Source organism: Panicum hallii, chromosome 5, assembly GCF_002211085.1.
Source record: "Panicum hallii strain FIL2 chromosome 5, PHallii_v3.1, whole genome shotgun sequence".
NCBI lineage: Eukaryota > Viridiplantae > Streptophyta > Magnoliopsida > Poales > Poaceae > Panicum > Panicum hallii.
Genome location: NC_038046.1, coordinates 57,234,182 through 57,253,637, shown reverse-complemented (window position 1 = coordinate 57,253,637; position 19,456 = coordinate 57,234,182). Strand labels below are relative to the sequence as shown.

Genomic DNA, 19,456 nt, shown 5'->3' with positions numbered 1-19,456 from the left:
ACAGGTGATGAGGATGATTATCTTATCCCGAATCTAGCAGTAATCTTGACGTACACATCCACTGCTCCCCCGCAATAATACCCTCGTGATTGCCAGGATCTGAGACCACGTACGTGTACGCCGTACGCGGCTACAGCTACTTGCAGGCCTGGCGCCCTGGCTGCTGTCGCGGGGGTCCCAAGCCAGGCAGGCCTGCCCTGCCGCCGCAAGCCTGCAAGTTAGCAGTCGGCGTCGGCGACCGCGACGCCGTAACTTCGCCTCGCCGGGTCGCCTCGCCTCCCCTCGCGACCCAACCGGACGCATGGTGCCGATGCGCTGCTCACCCAAGTCACCCCCGCGCGAGGCGACCGGGCAGGGGGACAAACCCGCGCGTCAGGATCTGAGGATCCGTCGCGGATGATCCGGGCCGGCCCCGTACAAACGGCCGCGGCGCGGAATCCGATGGCGGCGTCACGTACCCGCGTGATCCGGTGCTGCCCATTTACGCCAGCGCGCACGGGGACGGCCGGCCGGACAGGTACCGGAGCGGACCGAGCGCGCCGCGCGCTCGTGATCTGACCGACAGCCGGATCGCGCGCGCCCCGTCCAGCACCAACGGCGAACCGGAGCAGTAAACGCAGCCGCGCGGGGCTAATCCCTAATCCCTGACCAGGCTGGCGGTGCCGGACGATAGGTCACCTGAGTACCTGACCCCCACCGCCCGGCGCCCGCGGGCCAGTAATCCACAGCGAGAGGGGGACGGGACACACACAGGGCGGGGCACGCCGTGGGCTGGCATGGCATTATGCCTGGATTAATTACCCAAAGATTGCATCTTTCCATGCGGGTACAGCTCAATAATTACCCCGCGGCTAAACCCAACCAAGATTCTCCCTCCCGCCCTTTTGTTCGTCCCTTCATCCCTCGAGATTAGTTAGTGATCCCAGCATGTGGCCTGCACGGTCCTTCAGTTCAGGATGAGATCATGAGAGGAGGGTGAGGGGTGGAAGCAAGGAATGTTTAGTTTACTGCTGCTTGCGCCCCCTGGATTAGCTTCTTGTTTCTTCTTCCTTCAACCAAAGCTTTCTCCTTTTTTTTGTACTCGTAGGATTTTTTTTTCCTGTTGGTAGGAGGAGGATGCTAGTAATTTATTCCTAGCTGCTACTGGCCTACTACCACCACTTTCCCTCTCCCCTGTAACTACTGCTCGCTCTACTGCTACTGGTACTTGTACAGGCGGTGCTGGTGGTGGGCTGGTGGCGCTGTCTTGCTCTTGCCTCCGGGGCGGCACCTTCCCCTCTTCCTCATCTCACTGCCCGCCCTCCTCCTCCGCGCTCCTCCACATGGGTTTGGTGTCCTCCATGGCGTGCTGCCAAAATGTCGGTCAGGCTCCGTCGTCTTGCTGCGCTTCAGGGGCTTCTTGCGGGTGCGGGGGGAGGAGCGGCGCCGTGGCCGAGCCGGCGTGGTTGTGATCTGTGGCGGCATTGACGGCTGCTGCTGGGCTTGCTGTTTCCCACTGCGGCGGCGGTGGCGCGTGTGAGGGACGAGATGCGGACTCTTGCTCTTGTGGCGCTTCTTCTTGCTTCGGCTCTTGGATCCAGAGGTGAGCGCAGCTTCACTCATTGCAAAAAGCTTTTCCAATTTCAGCTTCCCCCTTTGCTCTGGTTTCTCGGGGAGGGCGGTGTGTATGGCGCTAAGCTGGCTTGAGGCTTAGCAATGCGGAGGCGGGGCTGTTTCTCCGTATGTTTTCTTCCCAGCCTCGGTTGAGCAATTTCAGAAGAATATTGTGTGTTTTGTCAGAGTAATTTCGAGTTCTGGATCGACTATTTTCTCTGCAATGCATGTGTTGTTCAACTGATCTATGGCTGAGGAATTGCGGTTCTGAGCTTTTACTTCAGAATTTGAGCGAATTGTGTGGTGGATGCTCTGAAGTTGCTAGAATTAAATGAAATTTCTGTTTCTGAATTTTGATTAAGATGGATGCTGCAATGTCGGTGGCTTGGCAGCTCTAGCTCTCGTCCTGGCTTGCTGTAGGCTGTAGCTTTCTCACTGAAATGCTTGGGATGACTGCGTATTTGATTCTTTTCGCATAAATGTGACGAGCATTTCCATGCCCTGTACTTGCATCATCATTGCTCTTTGTTTTGCAACATGGTAGGGTGTGACACGGCACCGGTAATTTTCCTCTGCCGGTAGCCTGATGATTGTAAGATTTTTTAATTGCAGAGAGTATACATAATTGTACTCCGTGCCATGAACTTGTGTTCTTTGCTGCAGGTACTACTCTGGCCCCTTCTCCTGCTGTCACTGATTCTCCTGCAAGCCAAGGACAAGCTTCTAGCCCTCCTGAACCTGCATTTGCTCTTGGTCCAGTAACTGTTCCAACAGGTAGCTCTGAATTTCCAACACAGCATGACATTATGTTATCAGACCATAATCAGCATCTTACTGTAGCCCCTTGCATTGCTTTGTTTCAGCACCATCTACTCCATCAGCACCTTCCCCGGAGAAGTCAGCTGTTAGTCCTGCTGCTCCCACTGAGCCGCGAAATGCCCCGAGTCCAGTAACTTCCTCTAAAGGTAGCTCATCCTCAATTTTGTTGTTGGCCCTGCAGTTAGATATGATGTTTCATCCTGATGCGTACCTATCTAACATATATTTTGTAGAATATAATGCGCCTCCTCCAACTGAAGTTGCACCTCCTGATCCCACTGTTGAGGTTGCTGCACCAGTAGCTCCTCCACAAGCTTCAGTTGAAAATCCGAGGCCAATTCTTCCTGGGACACCTGCAGTGCTACCTTCTGTTCAGGCTCCTGCTCCATCTGTTGCCCTCAATCCTAATCCACCTGCCGTGCCACCTCCATCTGTGAACAATCAACCAAATAGGCCGGTTGGTTCAGGTATATGTTCTGACTGACTCTTGATTTCATGAATTCTTTCTGCAGAGATCACACCTCACTAACGAAAAATATTTGTAGTCCCGCCTCATCCACCCCCTGCATTGCCCCCTCCAGCAAATGAAGTTCCACCATACCCACCTTCAGGAAGTTTTCCTGCTATTCCTCCTTCCGCTTCAGGTGAACTTTTTCCCTGAAAGTAGATCAAATCACTCAGGTTCCATATCTCTTCTCATTTTTCCCATTTCTTGAAAAGCAGTTCCACATGTAAATCCTCCGATTGCATCACCTGTTATTGTACAAGCACCACAACAGCAGGCAGTGGCTCCAAGTACTGAGCATAAGAATGGTGAAGATAAACTTACCTGATTTCATCAATTTGATTGTGGTTTATTCAGTATTTCTGTTCTAAATATTTGACTATTTGTTAATGTCTAGGAAACACAGTGCCCCCAGCAAATATTTCCCCTCCTGCAAATTTCAAGAAGCATCATGATCCACATGCATCTCCTCCAAAGGAATCCACTGGTCAAACTGTCCCAGTTCACAAATCACCTGTTACAGGTAATCTCAGTTAATAAAGTTAGGCTGTGTCCTCTTGTATAGTTATATATGACAATGTAGCTTGCCAACCAAAATTCCTCATTTCAGGATCTGCACCTGCAACAAGTCCTTTGCCCCAGAACCCAAACATGCCTTCGATCCCGAAGAATGCTTCATCAGTGTCACATGCCCAACCCTCACCACCAAGTTTAGCTCCCAAATCGGCACCCACTAGTAGATCTCATGCTCGGGGATGGAAATCCAATAGTCCCAAGAATGGAGCAAATCCATCAATTGCCCCATCTTTCCCGCCATCACGTGCCCAAGGTCGGAAAATACACTTCCACCTGTAGCCTAAATATTGTCAGTTCTGACCATGGATCTAAAAGGTTATGCGTTACAGGGCCTGAGATCTCGCGACCTCCAAGACAGACTGAGGCTAAAAGGCAAAATCACCATGCACCTCCACCAGTTCCTCAAGGTAGTCTGGGCTAATATGTCTGTTTATGCATTGAATTCATTTCGCATCGCCGACAACTTTCATGTATCTTTTTTTCCTGTCCAGGACATCCACACTTTCCTGTACATCCCCCATCTCCTTCACCAGCATCATCGAGGGGTCCCACAAACGGAAAGAAAAGTATGTTCTACGTTGATGGGCTTGTTTCTTTGCCCCCCTTGTTAATGCTTTTTCCTCATGTCAATACAAAATTCCGAACTTCTGAATTTTCTAGGGCATCACATTTCTCCTACTCTGCCTCCAATCCCTCCCCTGCCAGAGCCAAAAGCACCATCAGCTCATCCTATTTGGGCATTACCTCCGCCACCACCTAATTCAGGTACAGTTTTGCATATATGTTCTTGTACATTTATCATTTCAAAATGGATGTAATGTTACCTGTATGGTGTATGATATTGGTGATTTCTTACATGTTGAGCCTGTGAAATGCAGATTGCAATTCATTGTCATGCCCTGAGCCTCTAACAGATCCACCTGCGGGAGCTCCATGTGCCTGTGTTCTACCAATCAGAGTCGGAATTCGTCTAAGTGTTGACCTTTATTCATTCTTTCCGTTGGTCTCTGATTTTGCTGAGGAGGTATCTTCTGGGGTAAACATGGCACAGAGGCAGGTTCGTGTGATGGGTGCAAATGTTGCCAGTGATCAACCTGACAAAACAATGGTTCTTGTTGATCTAGTACCAATGCAAGTGAAGTTCGACAATGCTACAGCATTTTCAGCTTTTGAAAGCTTGTGGAGCAAAAAAATTTCTTTAAAACCATCAGTCTTTGGGGACTATGAGATTCTCTATGTTGTATATCCAGGTTCGTAGTCTTGCTAGTGTCCTGCTGATTTTATATTTAGTGTTATGTTTACTGTCAAATCTATTATTGCTTGCATATACATATAGTGGATAATGCAGTGTCAAACAAATCATGCACCATCTCATTTGTTGAACATGTTGAAATTCTGCACCACTAGTTCTTACCAAGAAATATGAATTTTGTGCAGGGCTTCCTCCTTCACCACCTTCGGCACCAGAAGGTGTTGGTGATGGGGCATTTGGCAACAACAGAAATGCGAGGGCAATGAAGCCTCTAGGGGTTGATGTAAGAAGGCCCAAGAGAAAAGTGAATGGCAGCCTAATCGCTATTGCTGTTTTGTCTACTGTTATAGCATTGATTATTTGCTGTCTGGCTGCATGGTTGCTGATACTCAGGTTCAGGGGTCCAAGTGACACAGCTCAAGGATTTGCACATAGTGTACTTCCAAAATTTTCTAGGTCATCCGGTACGTGTCGATAGCCTGCTAATTTCCATAGTAGCACAAAATTGTGATGTAGTTTGCATTAGCTGTTTAATTCTTAGCAGAATAACAGTTTACTATTGTTCTAGTGAATTGGTGCCAATTTGTTGCTGGAATTCACCATGAATTTATAGTCGATAAGCAAATATTATTTCCCATTGCTTTTCAGAGTAAATTACTTATTTGAAATGCTAGCCCACAGTGCTTGCAATAATTTTTCAGTTCAAAGGCTTCCTCTGCAGTTCCATATCCTGTTACATGTCCTTGGTAGAATAATATGTCCATTTTAGATGGTTCTAGTTTTCTTAATGAAACATATCAAATAATTGCAGGCACAGGCCACATGCTTTTAGCTGGTGCTGGTCGCTATAGTTCACCTTCAGGTCCCTCAGGTTCACTGGGCTCAAGTATCGCAACATACACAGGGCAGGCAAAAACATTCAAATTTGCTGAGATTCACAAGGCCACAAACGGCTTCGATGATTCAAAAGTACTTGGCGAAGGTGGTTTTGGATGTGTCTACCAGGGCACACTTGAAGATGGAACGACGGTTGCGGTGAAGGTTCTGAAGAGATATGATGGCCAGGGTGAGCGAGAGTTCTTGGCTGAGGTTGAGATGCTGGGCCGTTTGCACCACCGGAATTTGGTCAAGTTGTTAGGCATCTGCATCGAGGAGAATGCCCGGTGTCTGGTATACGAGCTTATTCCAAATGGCAGTGTAGAATCCCATTTGCACGGTACGTATTTGCATGATAAAGTATATCTAGAAGTTTCAAGAATTGACTGAAGCAGTGCCCTTTTTTCTGTTTGCTCAATCTAGGAGCGGACCGCGAAACAGCTCCACTTGATTGGAATTCGCGTATGAAGATAGCCCTTGGGGCAGCACGAGCACTCGCGTATCTACATGAAGATTCAAGCCCTTGTGTGATTCATCGCGATTTCAAGTCAAGCAACATTCTTCTGGAGCATGATTTCACACCAAAAGTGTCGGACTTTGGACTAGCCAGGACTGCGAGGGGGGAGGGGAACCAGCACATCTCCACTCGTGTCATGGGAACATTCGGGTATGAACCATATCCCCATCTCTTTTTCATGAATATATTTACACAGAAACATGATCGCCTGGCTTTCATCACAGCTATGTTGCACCAGAGTACGCCATGACAGGGCATCTGCTTGTAAAGAGTGATGTGTACAGTTATGGAGTTGTATTGCTTGAGCTCCTCACTGGTAGGAAGCCTGTGGACATGTCTCGGCCTGCAGGGCAAGAAAACCTAGTCGCATGGGCTCGGCCCCTTCTAACAAATGTTCTGAGCCTACGCCAAGCTGTCGATCCACTTCTTGGCCCTAATGTGCCACTGGACAATGTAGCAAAAGCGGCTGCCATCGCATCAATGTGCGTACAACCTGAGGTTGCGCACCGCCCCAGCATGGGTGAAGTAGTGCAGGCCTTAAAACTTGTGTGCAGCGAGGGTGACGATGGCCTTGCATCAGGAAGATTCAGCCAGGAATTGCCCATGCATAGTACAGCGGTTTATGATGTCACTGGAATGGAAGCAGAGAGAGTGCTGATATCCGAGATATTTGGCTCCACGCCAGTCTTCACTCCTGCTGCTGACTCAGGCTCTTTCCGGAAGCAGTCCAGTTCAGGCCCACTGATGACCGGCAAGAACAGGAAGTTTTGGCAGAGGTTGCGAAGCCTGTCAAGGGGGAGCATGAGCGAGCATGGCGTCTCACCAGATTATGAGACACGCTCGCAATATAGTGGCAGGTGAGGAAATTTTTGCTCATCTTCTAGTTTTGTGAAGACAGAAGGACATTCAGTTGATTGGGAATAAAAGAGCTTCAACCTGAGTTAGTGTAAATTATGCATCTGGAGACAAAAGCTATGTAGTTCAGGATCTCATCAGAGTAGCAGAGTGGAGCCTGAGCTGTGGACTGCTGGAGGTTTAATAAGCTCTGCTGTGGACTGATGTGATCTACATTTGAATCGATGGGTTACAAACCGCATGTGTGACCATACTCCAGAACCCTGATACCTCTTTTCCCTTTACAGCTTCTTAGTTTGAGTTTTTGAGTTCTTCTTCTGTTTAATTAGTAGTATAAATGTGCTTAATCTTTTATCCGGTCAGTTGTTTACTAGGGCTGTTGATGTGTATAGATTCAGACTACGTTTCTTTGGGCTTGTGGATTTCGACAGACTTGTACACTGACGTTTGCTGGAATGAGAATGACAGATTCTTGGTTCTGACTAGTTGCTCCAGTTGAGTTCCTTGTGTTTGCAAGGGAAAAAAAACATTCTTGAGAATGATGCCTAACTTGGTGAAGTTTCTTTAGCATAACTGCATCACAAGCCGTTAATACAATCATTTGCAGGTCCGTTTACCCCTCTTGAGAATATCTGTAGCATGAAAGTTGGCTACTGAGCTATCTGTCGAAGTTATTTATTGGAGACAGGGCCAATTTGATTTAGTTCCAAGGCCGCTTTCTCACTTTTTTTCTCCAAGTTTCACTTTGTGCCTCAGTTGAGTAGGATCGCAGAAGTTGTGGCCTGGATGCTGCTAGTTTAGAACAAATCAGACAGGTGCAGCGCAATAGGAGAGTGATAAAGCTTGCAGAAAGAGACGGCCACTCGATGCTCAACCATGACCTTGCCTCCTCATGTGGAATTCGGTAGCTTTTCAGAGGGGAGTCCGCTTGCTGGGTGGGTGGGTCATGGATGGGTGGGCTCGCCCTGCGCGGCTGGGCTCTCAGAGTCAGCCGTGATGGCCCAAGTCGGAATTCAGTAATTTCAAAGAGCGGGGGTCCTGATTGCTGGGCCCGCCCTGCGCCGCTGGGCTCGCAGTGAGCCGTGATGGCCCAACTCGCGTTCAACCGACGACGACCCACTCTCTTCTTTGCAAGGAAAATCGCGCGGCCCGCTATGATGTACTATTTCAATTTTTTTCTCTCAAAATCAGGGTGCGTTCGTAGTGCGGTAGTACAACCTACGCAATTTTTTTATGCAAGTTTTGCACACGCCAGATATTTCAAATTTTCTAAATCTCGAATATAAAATCAAGAAGCTACTTAAGAAGCCTGTCCTTATTACGAGCTTCCAAGACTAAGGCAATATAATTAAGCACGGGTCTGCCTCGCACCAAGATATTCTAGCACTACACTGTACGAGAAGATTCTGACAGCCACCACTCCAAGACAGGCGAGTAGGATGTCTCCAAACACTACTACAAATAAGATTTTAGGGATGGTAAAAATGTATTTTTAGAGGTGGTACTTTTCACGGTTAAAAATACTATTTTAAGGCGGGTAATACACACACCCTAAAAATGATTTATGGGGGTGGGTCACGGCGTGACCCGGCCCGACAAATCAATTTTCAAAAAATTAAAAAAAATAAAACTATAAAATAAAAAGAAAAAAATATTGCAGCGAACTAGCCACCACTGTAAGCCCTTACTATCGAGGTATAATATTTGACGAAATATGCACACTTGCATCACCTAGAGTTCGAACCGCATACTTTAAGTCTCGCGCGTGCCTTCCTCTCCACCATACTACGGGTGTGTTTGTTTGGGTTGTGGCTTTTGGAAAACCTGTTGTGAGCTGTGTGCTATGAAAAACTGCTATGAAAAAATTGCTGTGGGAAAAGTAGAAGACCGTTTGGTTAGAGCAGCTATGAGCTGTGGAAAACTGTATATTATGGGTGAAATACACGTAATACCCCTAAAGGTTCGTGGGACTGTCTATATACAAAATACTCGTACAAACCTAATGTGTTCACTATTCCACATGTAAATATATTTTTTAGAAAGAAAAATATTAAATTTTCTAAGTTTTTATCCATATGATCCACATAAATAGAACTGTAGCAATTACACAAGCTAAAGGGCTCATAAAATTATGATATATCTCAACATAACTATCCTTCTCTCGCACTAACCAAATTATTAGCGATCTTGTTACGAATGGTACCAAGTACTACTCATCAGCATCACATCTCTCAAACTCCTTATCACGCAAATTAGTATCACGAATAAAATTATACAGAGCAAAACAAACTATGAGAAGCAAAACAAGCAAAACAAATTGCGGCGGCTGGTGCGGGGCGGGGTTAGGGGTGGGCGTCCGGGACGGGGGCGGCGCCCGGGGTGCGCGGCCGGCGCCCGGGGCGGGGGCCAGGGTGGAGGTGGCGGCCGCGGGTGGGAGGTGATGGGGATTCGGGAGGAGTCGGACGGGTGGGAGAGAATAGAAGAGCGAACCGTTTTTCATAACCAGTGGCAGGTATGTAATTTTTTGTTCCAAAAACCACTAAAAGCAGGGGAGGTGCTTTTATATTTGTACTATAGTGAATGCTGCTTTTGGGCAAAAGCATTTAGGACTTTTGAGCTCTTTGGTTGGCTTTTGCAAAAGAAAAACAGGTTGGAAAGCCCAAGCAAACACACCCTACATAGTCGCTTATGACTCAATTTCTAGGGCTAGGTGATGCTATCACCCACCTCTAAAAATATTTTTCTATTTTATTCTTAAAATTCGTTTAAATCTTAACATATAGCAAAACAAATAAAAAAATAAAATTTCTACACTATAATTATTATGAACCGTAGATAAAGAAACAAATATACCAAGTATATTTTAGTGTATATAAACGCTAAGATTGTGGAAACATCAAAATATGACTTGAGTTGTATGAGATACTGTATAGTCATAGCTATTAGATAATTTATAATAATTATTTGGACTATTAAATGATTTTAAATAAAAAATTATCAACTACAAAATTGTAGGTCTCGTCAATCTCTATAATTTTGATATAAAGTTTGACTTCATCCGAAATCATATGAAAAAGTTATGAATTTTTTTATGGGGCTATTTGTAGAAGCGGGTTATGCTCACTAGCTCTAAAAATGGTGGTTATTTCTAGAGACGGATGCCCTAAAAATATATTTACAGGATTACTGTATTTGCAGAATCGGGTTATCTTTTGAACTGCCTCTGGAAAAAAAATAGAGCGTCGCTACAAATTAATTTTTGCAGTAGTGAAAATCATCAAACTTTATGTGCGACCCTCGCTGAACCACGCTTGGAAAATTGATTCGACCAAGAAAGGCACCGATGCGTCTGGGGTCGACCAACAAACAGACAGCCCTAAACCGACAATTCGACACACGGATACCAAACCATTAGCCAAAAAAAAAGTTGGGGACTCGATTTCTCCTCCAGCAGCACCGTCAAAGACGAGGCACACACTACCGGACGCGGCTGATTTGCCGAGTGCCCCAGGCACTCGGCAAAGACGTAAAGGCACTCGGCAAACATTTTGCCGAGAGCCCCACTCGGCAAAGGGCTCTCGGGGAAGCCGGGGTCGGCAAAGGATACTTTGCCGAGAGCTTCTCCTCGGGCTCTCGGCAAAATGTTTACCGAGAGCCAAAAGCGGCCCTCGGCAAAGAAAAGTAGCCGTCACGGCGCGCCACCGTGGACGGATCCTTTGCCGAGTGTCGCCGTCAGACTCTCGGCAAAGCACCGCGTCAACGCCCACCCTGGACGCCTTCTTTGCCGAGAGCCCGGTCAATAGCACTCGGCAAAGAGGGCATCCAGAGCTACCCCCAGCGGCTCTCGGCAAAGAGGCAGGATTATATTATGCAGTAACAATTGGGCCTGAGAGTGCCTGGCGGACAGTCCGCCAGGTCTGGCGGACTGTCCGCCAGGCACTCTCAGGCCTGATTGTTCCCGCGAAAACTAGTGACGTCAAGAATTAATCCAATATGGGGCTCAAACTTTGTAGGCACATTCACTGTAGCCAAGTATATCACAAAGTACACAATGAACAATCAAAGTACATGCATTCAGTCTAGCTAAGTCTCAATTGCAAATAACTCCATCATCTATGCCGAAGGTGGCTACTTGTTCTGGTTGGTCTGATTTGGAGAAATATACGGATCATTGGAGGCCGCCGACTGATTCTGCAACATATAGATGAAATGTATGAGTGAAACGACAAAATAAACGACATATTGAACATTGCATACTCACTGAAGTAGAAAACGGATCGGTGGGTGGTCTAGGTGGGGTGACGAAGGGAGGTGGCGGAGGTAGACCCGTCGCTGCGCCAAGACTCTGAATGTACGCGAACATGCTCGCCATCCTCTGTCGGTCAGCCTCCCGCTCGGCCTCCATCTCCGCCCTCATCCTTGCCTCCAACTCCATACGTTCTCTCCTCTCTTCTTGCAGCTGAGCCTGCAAAATTTTTACCCCAATTTTACAATAATACAAAAGCTAAGTTATGTAATATAATAGATAAAAAACGTATGAACAAGCAACAACCTGGAGTGCCTGGACTTGGCTCGTCGAACTGTCCGGACGAGGTCGGATGCCTGCGCTCGAGCTCGTTTGCCGTGCTTTTATCTGAGATAGAGTCGGAGTAGAAGAGGAGTCGATCGCGCCGTCGCAAATCCAGTACCGTCCATGCTTCTTTCCTCCTCCGACCTTCATGACAATTTCAGCGTCAAGATCCTCCTGGGTCGGATCGTACTCTTGGCCGTGCACCTCCCTCGCCATCGATGTGTACTCATTGAGGCGAGTATAGATGCTCGGGTTGCTGTACGCCTCGGGCCCGTCCTCCGCGTTGTAGCTGACGCTGGATGTCGCTTTACCCTTGTGGGATAGAGCATACGCCATGAATTTGTTGCACTGCTGCCCTCCATGTGCCGCCGACTGCGAGAAACAAGATGATGAGAAATCATGCATAGTTGAATAACCACAAAACAAGTAAAGTCGCGTACCCATGCTTGGGCGTACTCGGTCAGGTTACGGTTGCCTTGGTGGTGTGGCACACCGGCCATAGTCAGACGGTGCTCACGACGCTCCTGGTGCACAGCGTTCCAGTCGTCGGATAACCACTTAGCAACTATCTGCTGCCAGCACTCAGGAAAGTGGGCACACCAATGAGGAACCATCTACATGACATCAAGTAGAAGACATATTAGTAGAGGACATTAAGCCAACTTAATGGTCAAATAAATCAAATTTTGGTATTTACCTGCAAGTACTGCTCCTCAGTCAACGTCATAGTTCTTGCTTGCGCCTTGGTGACCTTCTGTCCAAGGACGACGGCGTGGTAGTTGATGATTGACTGGAGGCGCTGCTCGTAGAACATGTCGGTAACGAGCTTTTTGCAGCGATACTCGGCAACCACATCCGCCTGCGCGTCCATCCCGGCCTGTAGTCTGTAGAAATCCTGCAATAAACACGATATCATTATTTCAATCATATTCTCAAGGATGTGCAACGAATGCGATATATTGATCACTTACCCAAAGCTCGCCCTTCACTCGCTCAGCCAAGTTGGGCCACTGTCTGCCGGCAACATCCTGCATGTCGGGGACGGCCCGGTAGTGCTCCCACGTATAGGCCGGACATGGCTCTCCGGCCAACGTGACCAGGCCAGGGAAGTGATCCCTAACCAGAAGACCCAAGATGCCATTCACATGGCGTCTGTGAGCACCAACGGGCCTCTCCACAACTATCCAGTTCCTGCACAGGTGATTGACAAAAAATTTTAATTTCTACCACAAAATTGAAATTATACCGTGAACATGTACTGAAAACATGTAAATTTACTTACTTATCCCCTTGGGGAGCTATGATCGGGCGTTTTGCTTCAGGAATCGGTCGCTGGGGGAGACTCGCCGGACCTCGCTGGTAGACGGTTGACGAAGCAGAGGCCTCCGTGCCCTCCTCGTCCGCCTGCTCGTCGTCCCCTGGCCCCTCCTGGTGGACCACCTGCTCCGCCTGCTCGTCCTCCCCTCTGGGAGCGCCTGCTCCTCCTCCGGGAGCGCCTGCTCCTCCTCCGGGAGCGCCTGCTCCTCCTCCTCCGGCGGCACCTCCTCCTCCGGGAGGCACCTCCTCCTCCGGGAGCGCATGCTCCTCCTCCGGCGCCGCCTGTGTCATCGCCCTCCTGCCACTCCCCCTCCTCCTCTTGTAAGACGGTCCCTCAGCCGCCCCGGACGTCGGCTCACTGCTCCCCCCCGAAAACCTCTTGTGAAGGGCCGCTACACTCTTCTTCATCCCGCGGCCCACCATCTCTGGTGAATCCCCTGCAAATAAAAGAAAATTAATTAGTACAGATAAATATATAACACATACTTAGATAAATACATAAAGAAAATAGAACATAATTACATAAGAATTATGTGGATGAAGAGAGATAGAGGAGCTTCATCCAAGATAAACACATAAAGAAAACCGAGTTGTGTTATGTGGATGAATAGAGATAGAGGAGCTTCATCCAAGAGGTATAGGGGGTTTTGGACAGCCTCCCACGGACATAAGACGATGGGCCCACGAAGAGATACTTTGGATGAAAGAAAAATGATCAGTTCTGCTGGCTGATCCCGAGCTGTCCTGGCGGACTGTCCGCCAGTCCTGGCGGACAGTCCGCCAGGACCTCTCAGCCAGCCAAAAAACCTTCTTTAATTCCAAGGGCTATATAATACATACTTAGATAAATACATGAAGAAAATAGAACATCAATACGTAATAATATAGTCTTACATTGACTAAAAATATTCATCGTAGTCGGGATTAGCTGGATCATAGTCCTCATCATCACTATCAATCATGTCGTAACCAATAAGATCAGAAGACTCGGTGTCTTCATTTGCATTGTCTACTTGTAGTCGTTCTAGCATGTGTAAATCCTTAACGCTCTGCACCTCTTCCTCCTCCCCCGCATCATCAACTGCTTCAACTTCCATTTCGTTTGCCTCGGTTAATTCTATCTCGAATCGCCCTTGTAGCCCCTCTTCTTGAAAGAACTCTCCGTCATATATGTTTGGATCTAAGTTGTAATCATCATCGTTAGGGACAGGTACTCTACCGTGCGGTGATGTCTTGTACACAATATACCAACCCTTAAGATGCTCTTTGCTTTCACACGCATATGGGAGATAATAAACTTGTATAGCCTGTTGAGCAACAACATAGACATCGTCTATGGTCATGACTGAATCCTGTCGAATTTCGACTAGCCCAACATTAGAATGCGTCCGTCTCATTGCTTGAGGGTCAAACCAATGACATTTGAATATCACGGGATTAAGTCGTTTCGAACCATAGTAGCTGAGTTCGTATATTTCTTCAATTCTTCCATAATACTCAATCCCATCAAGGCCGGGAGTAAACACCCCAGAATTTGTGGTCTTTCGATTGGGTCGACAATCCTCGTGACTGCTTGTACAAAAACGATATCCATTCACGTCATAACCAGAATATGACTTGACCTTATATCCAAAGCCACCGGCCACCTGTCTCAACTCGGCACTCAAGGTCGCATCGCTAACGCCCTGCAAGTTCAAGTACGATTGGACAAACTAAGTAAAAACAACTTAGAGTGAAAAGCTAAGTACGGGCTAGATTGGACCGTACCTTCTGTTTGAACCAAGAAATAAAATTGGGTGATCCATTTCCTACACCTTGTTTGAGCAGGGTATCTAATTCCTGCTCCGTGATATCCCTTGATTGACGCCAGAATTCTTGAATAAATTGTTGCATGTACGGTGTCACCTCGTCAAGGTTGGTCAACACATACAGCATGATCCGACACCACTCTTGATGACTCAACCTCTTGGTGGTCGAACCACTTGCAGTTCCAAGCTGACCTTGAAAAAGGCTGAGTCTCGAGTCATTTTCGCTAGCATTGTAACGAGCCGGTGGATTATGCACACTAGGTAGGTTGTCACCATAGTATACTGATGTAAAGTTCGACACCTCCTCCAGAATGTATGCCTCGGCAATGGAACCCTCAATTTTGCTTTTATTTCCACATTTCTTTCGGATAACCTTTAGGCATCTTTCAATTGGATAGCACCACCGACCCTGCACGGGACCCCCCATTCGTGCCTCATACGGGAGATGCAATATCATATGCTCCATCGGATTAAAGAATCCGGGTGGAAAGATCTTCTCCAACTTACATAACAACACTGGTGCGATTCTTTCCAAGTCTGCAACTAAGGTCCGTGACAACTCCTTTGCACAAAGTGTGCGGAAGAAGTAGCTCAACTCTGCAAGTACCAGCCAGACATGCTCAGGGACATAACCTCGAACCATCGCTGGAAGAAGCCGCTCAATCCATATGTGGTAGTCATGACTCTTCATACCTAAGACTCGCAAAGTAGACAAGTTGACTCCTCTACTCAGATTAGCTGCATAGCCATCAGGGAACATCAACGCCTTGATCCATTGTAGTACTTCTATCCTTTGGGGCTTGCTCAAGACATAATCGGCCTTAGGCCTTCTCCATGTCTTTCCTCGTGCAGGAGGCCTCATTTCTAAGTTTGGTCTGTCACACAATATTGCTAGATCCAACCTAGCCTTAACATTGTCCTTTGTCTTCGTGGGAATATCCATGATTGTTGCCCAAAGTGCTTCAGCAACATTCTTTTCAGTGTGCATCACATCAATGTTGTGTGGAAGGAGCAGGTCGTCATAGTACGGGAGCCGAGTCAAGCCCGACTTATGAGTCCACATATGTTGCTCACTATATCCCACAAAGCCACCCTCTGGATTGATCAAGAGACCATCTATCTGCTGACGAATCTCGGCACTAGTCCTCATCGGACTTGCGAGGTCTGTCACTGTAACACCTTTTGTAAAGTTTTTGATGTCTCGTCTGAATGGATGGTCAAGAGGTAGGAACTGTCGATGTTTGTCGAACGCAACATACTTACCACCCTTCTGCAACCAAAGGAACCTAAGACGTTCCTTGCATACCGGACATGGGAATTTGCCGTGAACACACCACCCGCAGAAGACCCCATACGCCAGAAAATCGTGCAGAGAGTATTGATACCAAACATGCATCTTGAAGTTGGTCTTTGTGGCCCGATCATATGTCCATACCCCTTCCTCCCAAGCATGGACCAATTCATCAATCAGCGGCTCCATGAACACACCCATATTTTTCCCCGGGTGTCCAGGAATAATCAACGATAACAACACGTTCTGTCGTTGGAATGCTATGCCTGGGGGGAGATTGAGGGGAATCAGAAACACGGGCCAACATGTGTATGTGGCAGCCATCGCTCCATACGGATTGAATCCATCAGTTGCCAGCGCAATACGAACATTACGAGCCTCACTGGCTTTGTCCCGATGAATGCTATCAAAGTAGGTCCATGCTTCACCATCTGATGCATGTACCATCTTGTGAGGATTGTATCGTTTCCCTTTCTTATGCCATGTCATCTGTTTCGCGGATTCCTCAGTCATGTACAGCCGTTGGATCCTCGGTATGGCCGGCAGGTGACGTAGGATTGTCACGGGGATATCAAGCTGCCTCTTGTTGCCATCACCAGAGTCAACCTCCAGGAACCTAGAGGATTTACACTTCGGACAGTACTTTTCTTCCGCGTATTCTTTCCTGAACAGGACACATCCGTTCGGACAGGCATGTATCTTGTCATACGGCATCTTGAGTGCACGAAGAAGTTTCTGTGACTCGTACATACTCTTTGGCAGGATGTGACCCTCTGGAAGCAGGCTGCCAATAACTGTCACTATACCATCAAAGGTGTCTCTGCTCAGGCTGTACCGCGACTTCAACGCCATTACTCGTCCAATGGCATCCAGCTGAGAAACTTTTGTATGTCCGTGAAGGGGTTTCTGTGCTGAGGCAAACATATCGTAAAACGCCTTTGCGGACCCCTCAGGCTCCTCCTCTACAAGTTCTTCAGCAACGTGTGCCTCATGATAGTCATCTAACATGTCCACTACACCAGCCTCAGCATCACAATCCTCGACACGTGGTCTCACCACGTCCTCTCTCCTACGATGGCCTTCACCATGATGGATCCACCGGGTATAGTTTGGCGTAAATCCATTAAGGAAGAGATGTTCCCCCATGACATCCTGTGTTTGTCTTTTCCTGTTAGCACACTTGCTGCATGGACAGAAAATTCTAGCCGCTCCTTTAGCATTCTCGCCCCACGCCTGTTCCAAGAATTCATTGGTGTTCTTAATCCACTCAGGGCTGACATCTCTCTTACTACGGTGACCAGTGTACATCCACCTACGGTCCTCCATCCTCTACTATAGACAACGAAAACTAGTTAATATCAATTATATATGATCAGTTCTGCTGGCTGACCCCGAGATGTCCTGGCGGACTGTCCGCCAGGCCTGGCGGACAGTCCGCCAGGACCTCTCAGCCAGCCAAAAAACCTTTAGAGCACCTGAGTCGAGCACTAAAGTAATAGGAGCACTTTAGTCGAGCACCACCACACGGTATACCACAATTCAGGCAATGACAAGAATACAATTAAAGTGTAAGATCTAAACAAGTAATACAAGCATCCATTGTCTATACTAGCATCCATCATATAAATAAAATCATTTCATTCTCTATATCATAAAAAGGATTTTATAGAAAGGCTTGGAAAGGTAGGATTGCGGCCGTGGGTCATAAAAGGTTAGCTTACCGGTTAGCTCGGTGCGGCGAGCGTGGGCGGCGGGCGCGGCGGCGTGGGCGGGCGGGCGGGCGCGGCGGCGTGGGCGTGGGCGTGGGGGCGCGCGTGGCGGCGTGGGCGTGGGCGGGCGGGCGCGGCGCGGGCGCGGCGTGGGCGTGGGCGGCGGGCCGGCGCGGGCGTGGGCGTGGGCGGCGTGGGCGGGCGTGGCGGCGTGGGCGTGGGCGGCGGGCGCGGCGCGGGCGCGGCGTGGGCGGCGTGGCGGGCTGGCGCGGCGCGGCGGCGTGGGCGTGGGCGTGGGGGCGGGCGCGGCGTGGGCGTGGGCGGGCGGGCGCGGCGCGGGCGGGCGCGGCGGCGTGGGCGGCGGGCGCGGCGGCGTGGGCGTGGCCGTGGGCGGGCGGGCGCGGCGGCGTGGGCGGCGGGCGCGGGCGGCGTGGGCGGCGGGCGAGGGCGGGCGGGGGCGTGGCCGGCGGGCGAGGGCGGGCGGGGGCGTGGGCGGCGGGCGCGGGCGGCGTGGGCGGCGGGCGAGGGCGGGCGGGGGCGTGGGCGGCGGGCGAGGGCGGGCGGGCGGGCGGGGGCGTGGGCGGGGGCGTGGGCGGCGGGCGCGGGCGGCGTGGGCGGCGGGCGAGGGCGGGCGGGCGGGCGCGGCGGGCAGCGGGCGGCGGCGGGCGGCGGCAGTGGGCGTGGGCGGCGGCGGCGGGCGGGCGTGGGCAGGCGTGCGGTGGGCGGGCGAGATAAACAGCGCTTCTTTGCCGAGTGCCCTAGATCTGGCGCTCGGCAAAACCCCATGTTTGCCGAGTGCCTCCGATCCGCGGCACTCGGCAAAGCCCCGCCCCCGGCCCCGCTATCTTTGATTGAGCCGCCGCCCCCGCCCCCGGGCCCGCTGCGCCGCCGCCGCTCCCCCGCCCCGCGCCCCCGCCCGCGTTCCCGGCCGCCGCCCGCGCCCGCGCCGCGCGCCGCCCGCCCGCGCCCCCGCCCGCGTTCCCGGCCGCTCCCCCGCCCGCCGCCGCCCACGCCCACGCCCCCGCCCGCGCCCCCGCCCCCGGCCGCCCGCGCCCCCGCCCCCCGCCCGCGCCCCCGCCCCCCGCCGCCCCCGGGCCCGCTGCGCCGCCGCCGCTCCCCCGCCCCGCGCCCCCGCCCGCGTTCCCGGCCGCCGCCCGCGCCCGCGCCGCGCGCCGCCCGCCCGCGCCCCCGCCCGCGTTCCCGGCCGCTCCCCCGCCCGCCGCCGCCCACGCCCCGCCCCCGCCCGCGCCCCCGCCCCCGGCCGCCCGCGCCCCCGCCCGCGCCCCGCCGCCGCCCCGCCCGCGCCGCCGCCGCCCCGCCCGCGCCCCCGCCCGCGTTCCCGGCCGCTCCCCGCCCGCCGCCGCCCACGCCCACGCCCCCGCCCGCGCCCCCGCGCCCCCGCCCCCGCCCGCGCCCCCGCCCGCGTTCCCGGCCGCCCACGCCCGCCGCCGCCCGCACGCGCCCCCGCCCGCCGCCGCCCCGCCCCCGCCCGTTCCCGCGCCCCGCCGCCGCGCCCGCCGCGCCCCGCCCGCCGCCCCCCCCCCCGCCCGCCCCCGCCGCGCCCGCCGCCGCCCCCGCCGCCCGCGCCCCCGCCGCCCCGCCCGCGCCGCCGCCGCCCCCCGCCCGCGTTCCCGGCCGCCGCCCGGCCCCCGCCCCGCCCCCCGCCCCGCCCCCGCCCCCGCCCCGCCCGGCCCGCGCCGCGGCCCCACCCGGCCCGCACCCCCGCCCGCGTTCCCGGCCGCCGCCCGCGCCGCCGCCGCTCTCCCGC

General features: G+C 51.5%; 2 protein-coding genes across 2 annotated transcripts in view; one reads left to right on the top strand and one right to left on the bottom strand.

Moving 5' to 3' along the window:
• The first annotated feature begins 327 nt into the window (after positions 1-327).
• On the top strand, positions 328-7,478 carry LOC112893916 (receptor-like serine/threonine-protein kinase ALE2). Its single transcript, XM_025961444.1, has 17 exons — positions 328-826; positions 1,216-1,582; positions 2,257-2,367; positions 2,457-2,558; positions 2,646-2,879; positions 2,958-3,056; positions 3,136-3,225; positions 3,315-3,440; positions 3,528-3,746; positions 3,823-3,900; positions 3,985-4,059; positions 4,154-4,258; positions 4,372-4,743; positions 4,931-5,209; positions 5,557-5,961; positions 6,045-6,288; positions 6,363-7,478. Exons 2-17 carry the CDS (start codon positions 1,528-1,530, stop codon positions 6,997-6,999), a joined length of 3,231 nt encoding a protein of 1,076 aa, XP_025817229.1. The 5' UTR covers positions 328-826; positions 1,216-1,527; the 3' UTR covers positions 7,000-7,478.
• Positions 7,479-14,543: 7,065 nt separating this feature from the next.
• LOC112892857 (protein indeterminate-domain 7-like) overlaps positions 14,544-19,456 on the bottom strand; it is a 16,823-nt gene continuing 11,910 nt past the window's right edge. Inside the window, exons 4-5 of the mRNA XM_025959962.1 lie at positions 16,314-17,058; positions 14,544-14,565 (exon numbers count right to left, since the gene is read on the bottom strand). Coding sequence (XP_025815747.1) covers positions 14,544-14,565; positions 16,314-17,058 — 767 coding nt within the window. The remainder of the gene's footprint in view (positions 14,566-16,313; positions 17,059-19,456) is intronic.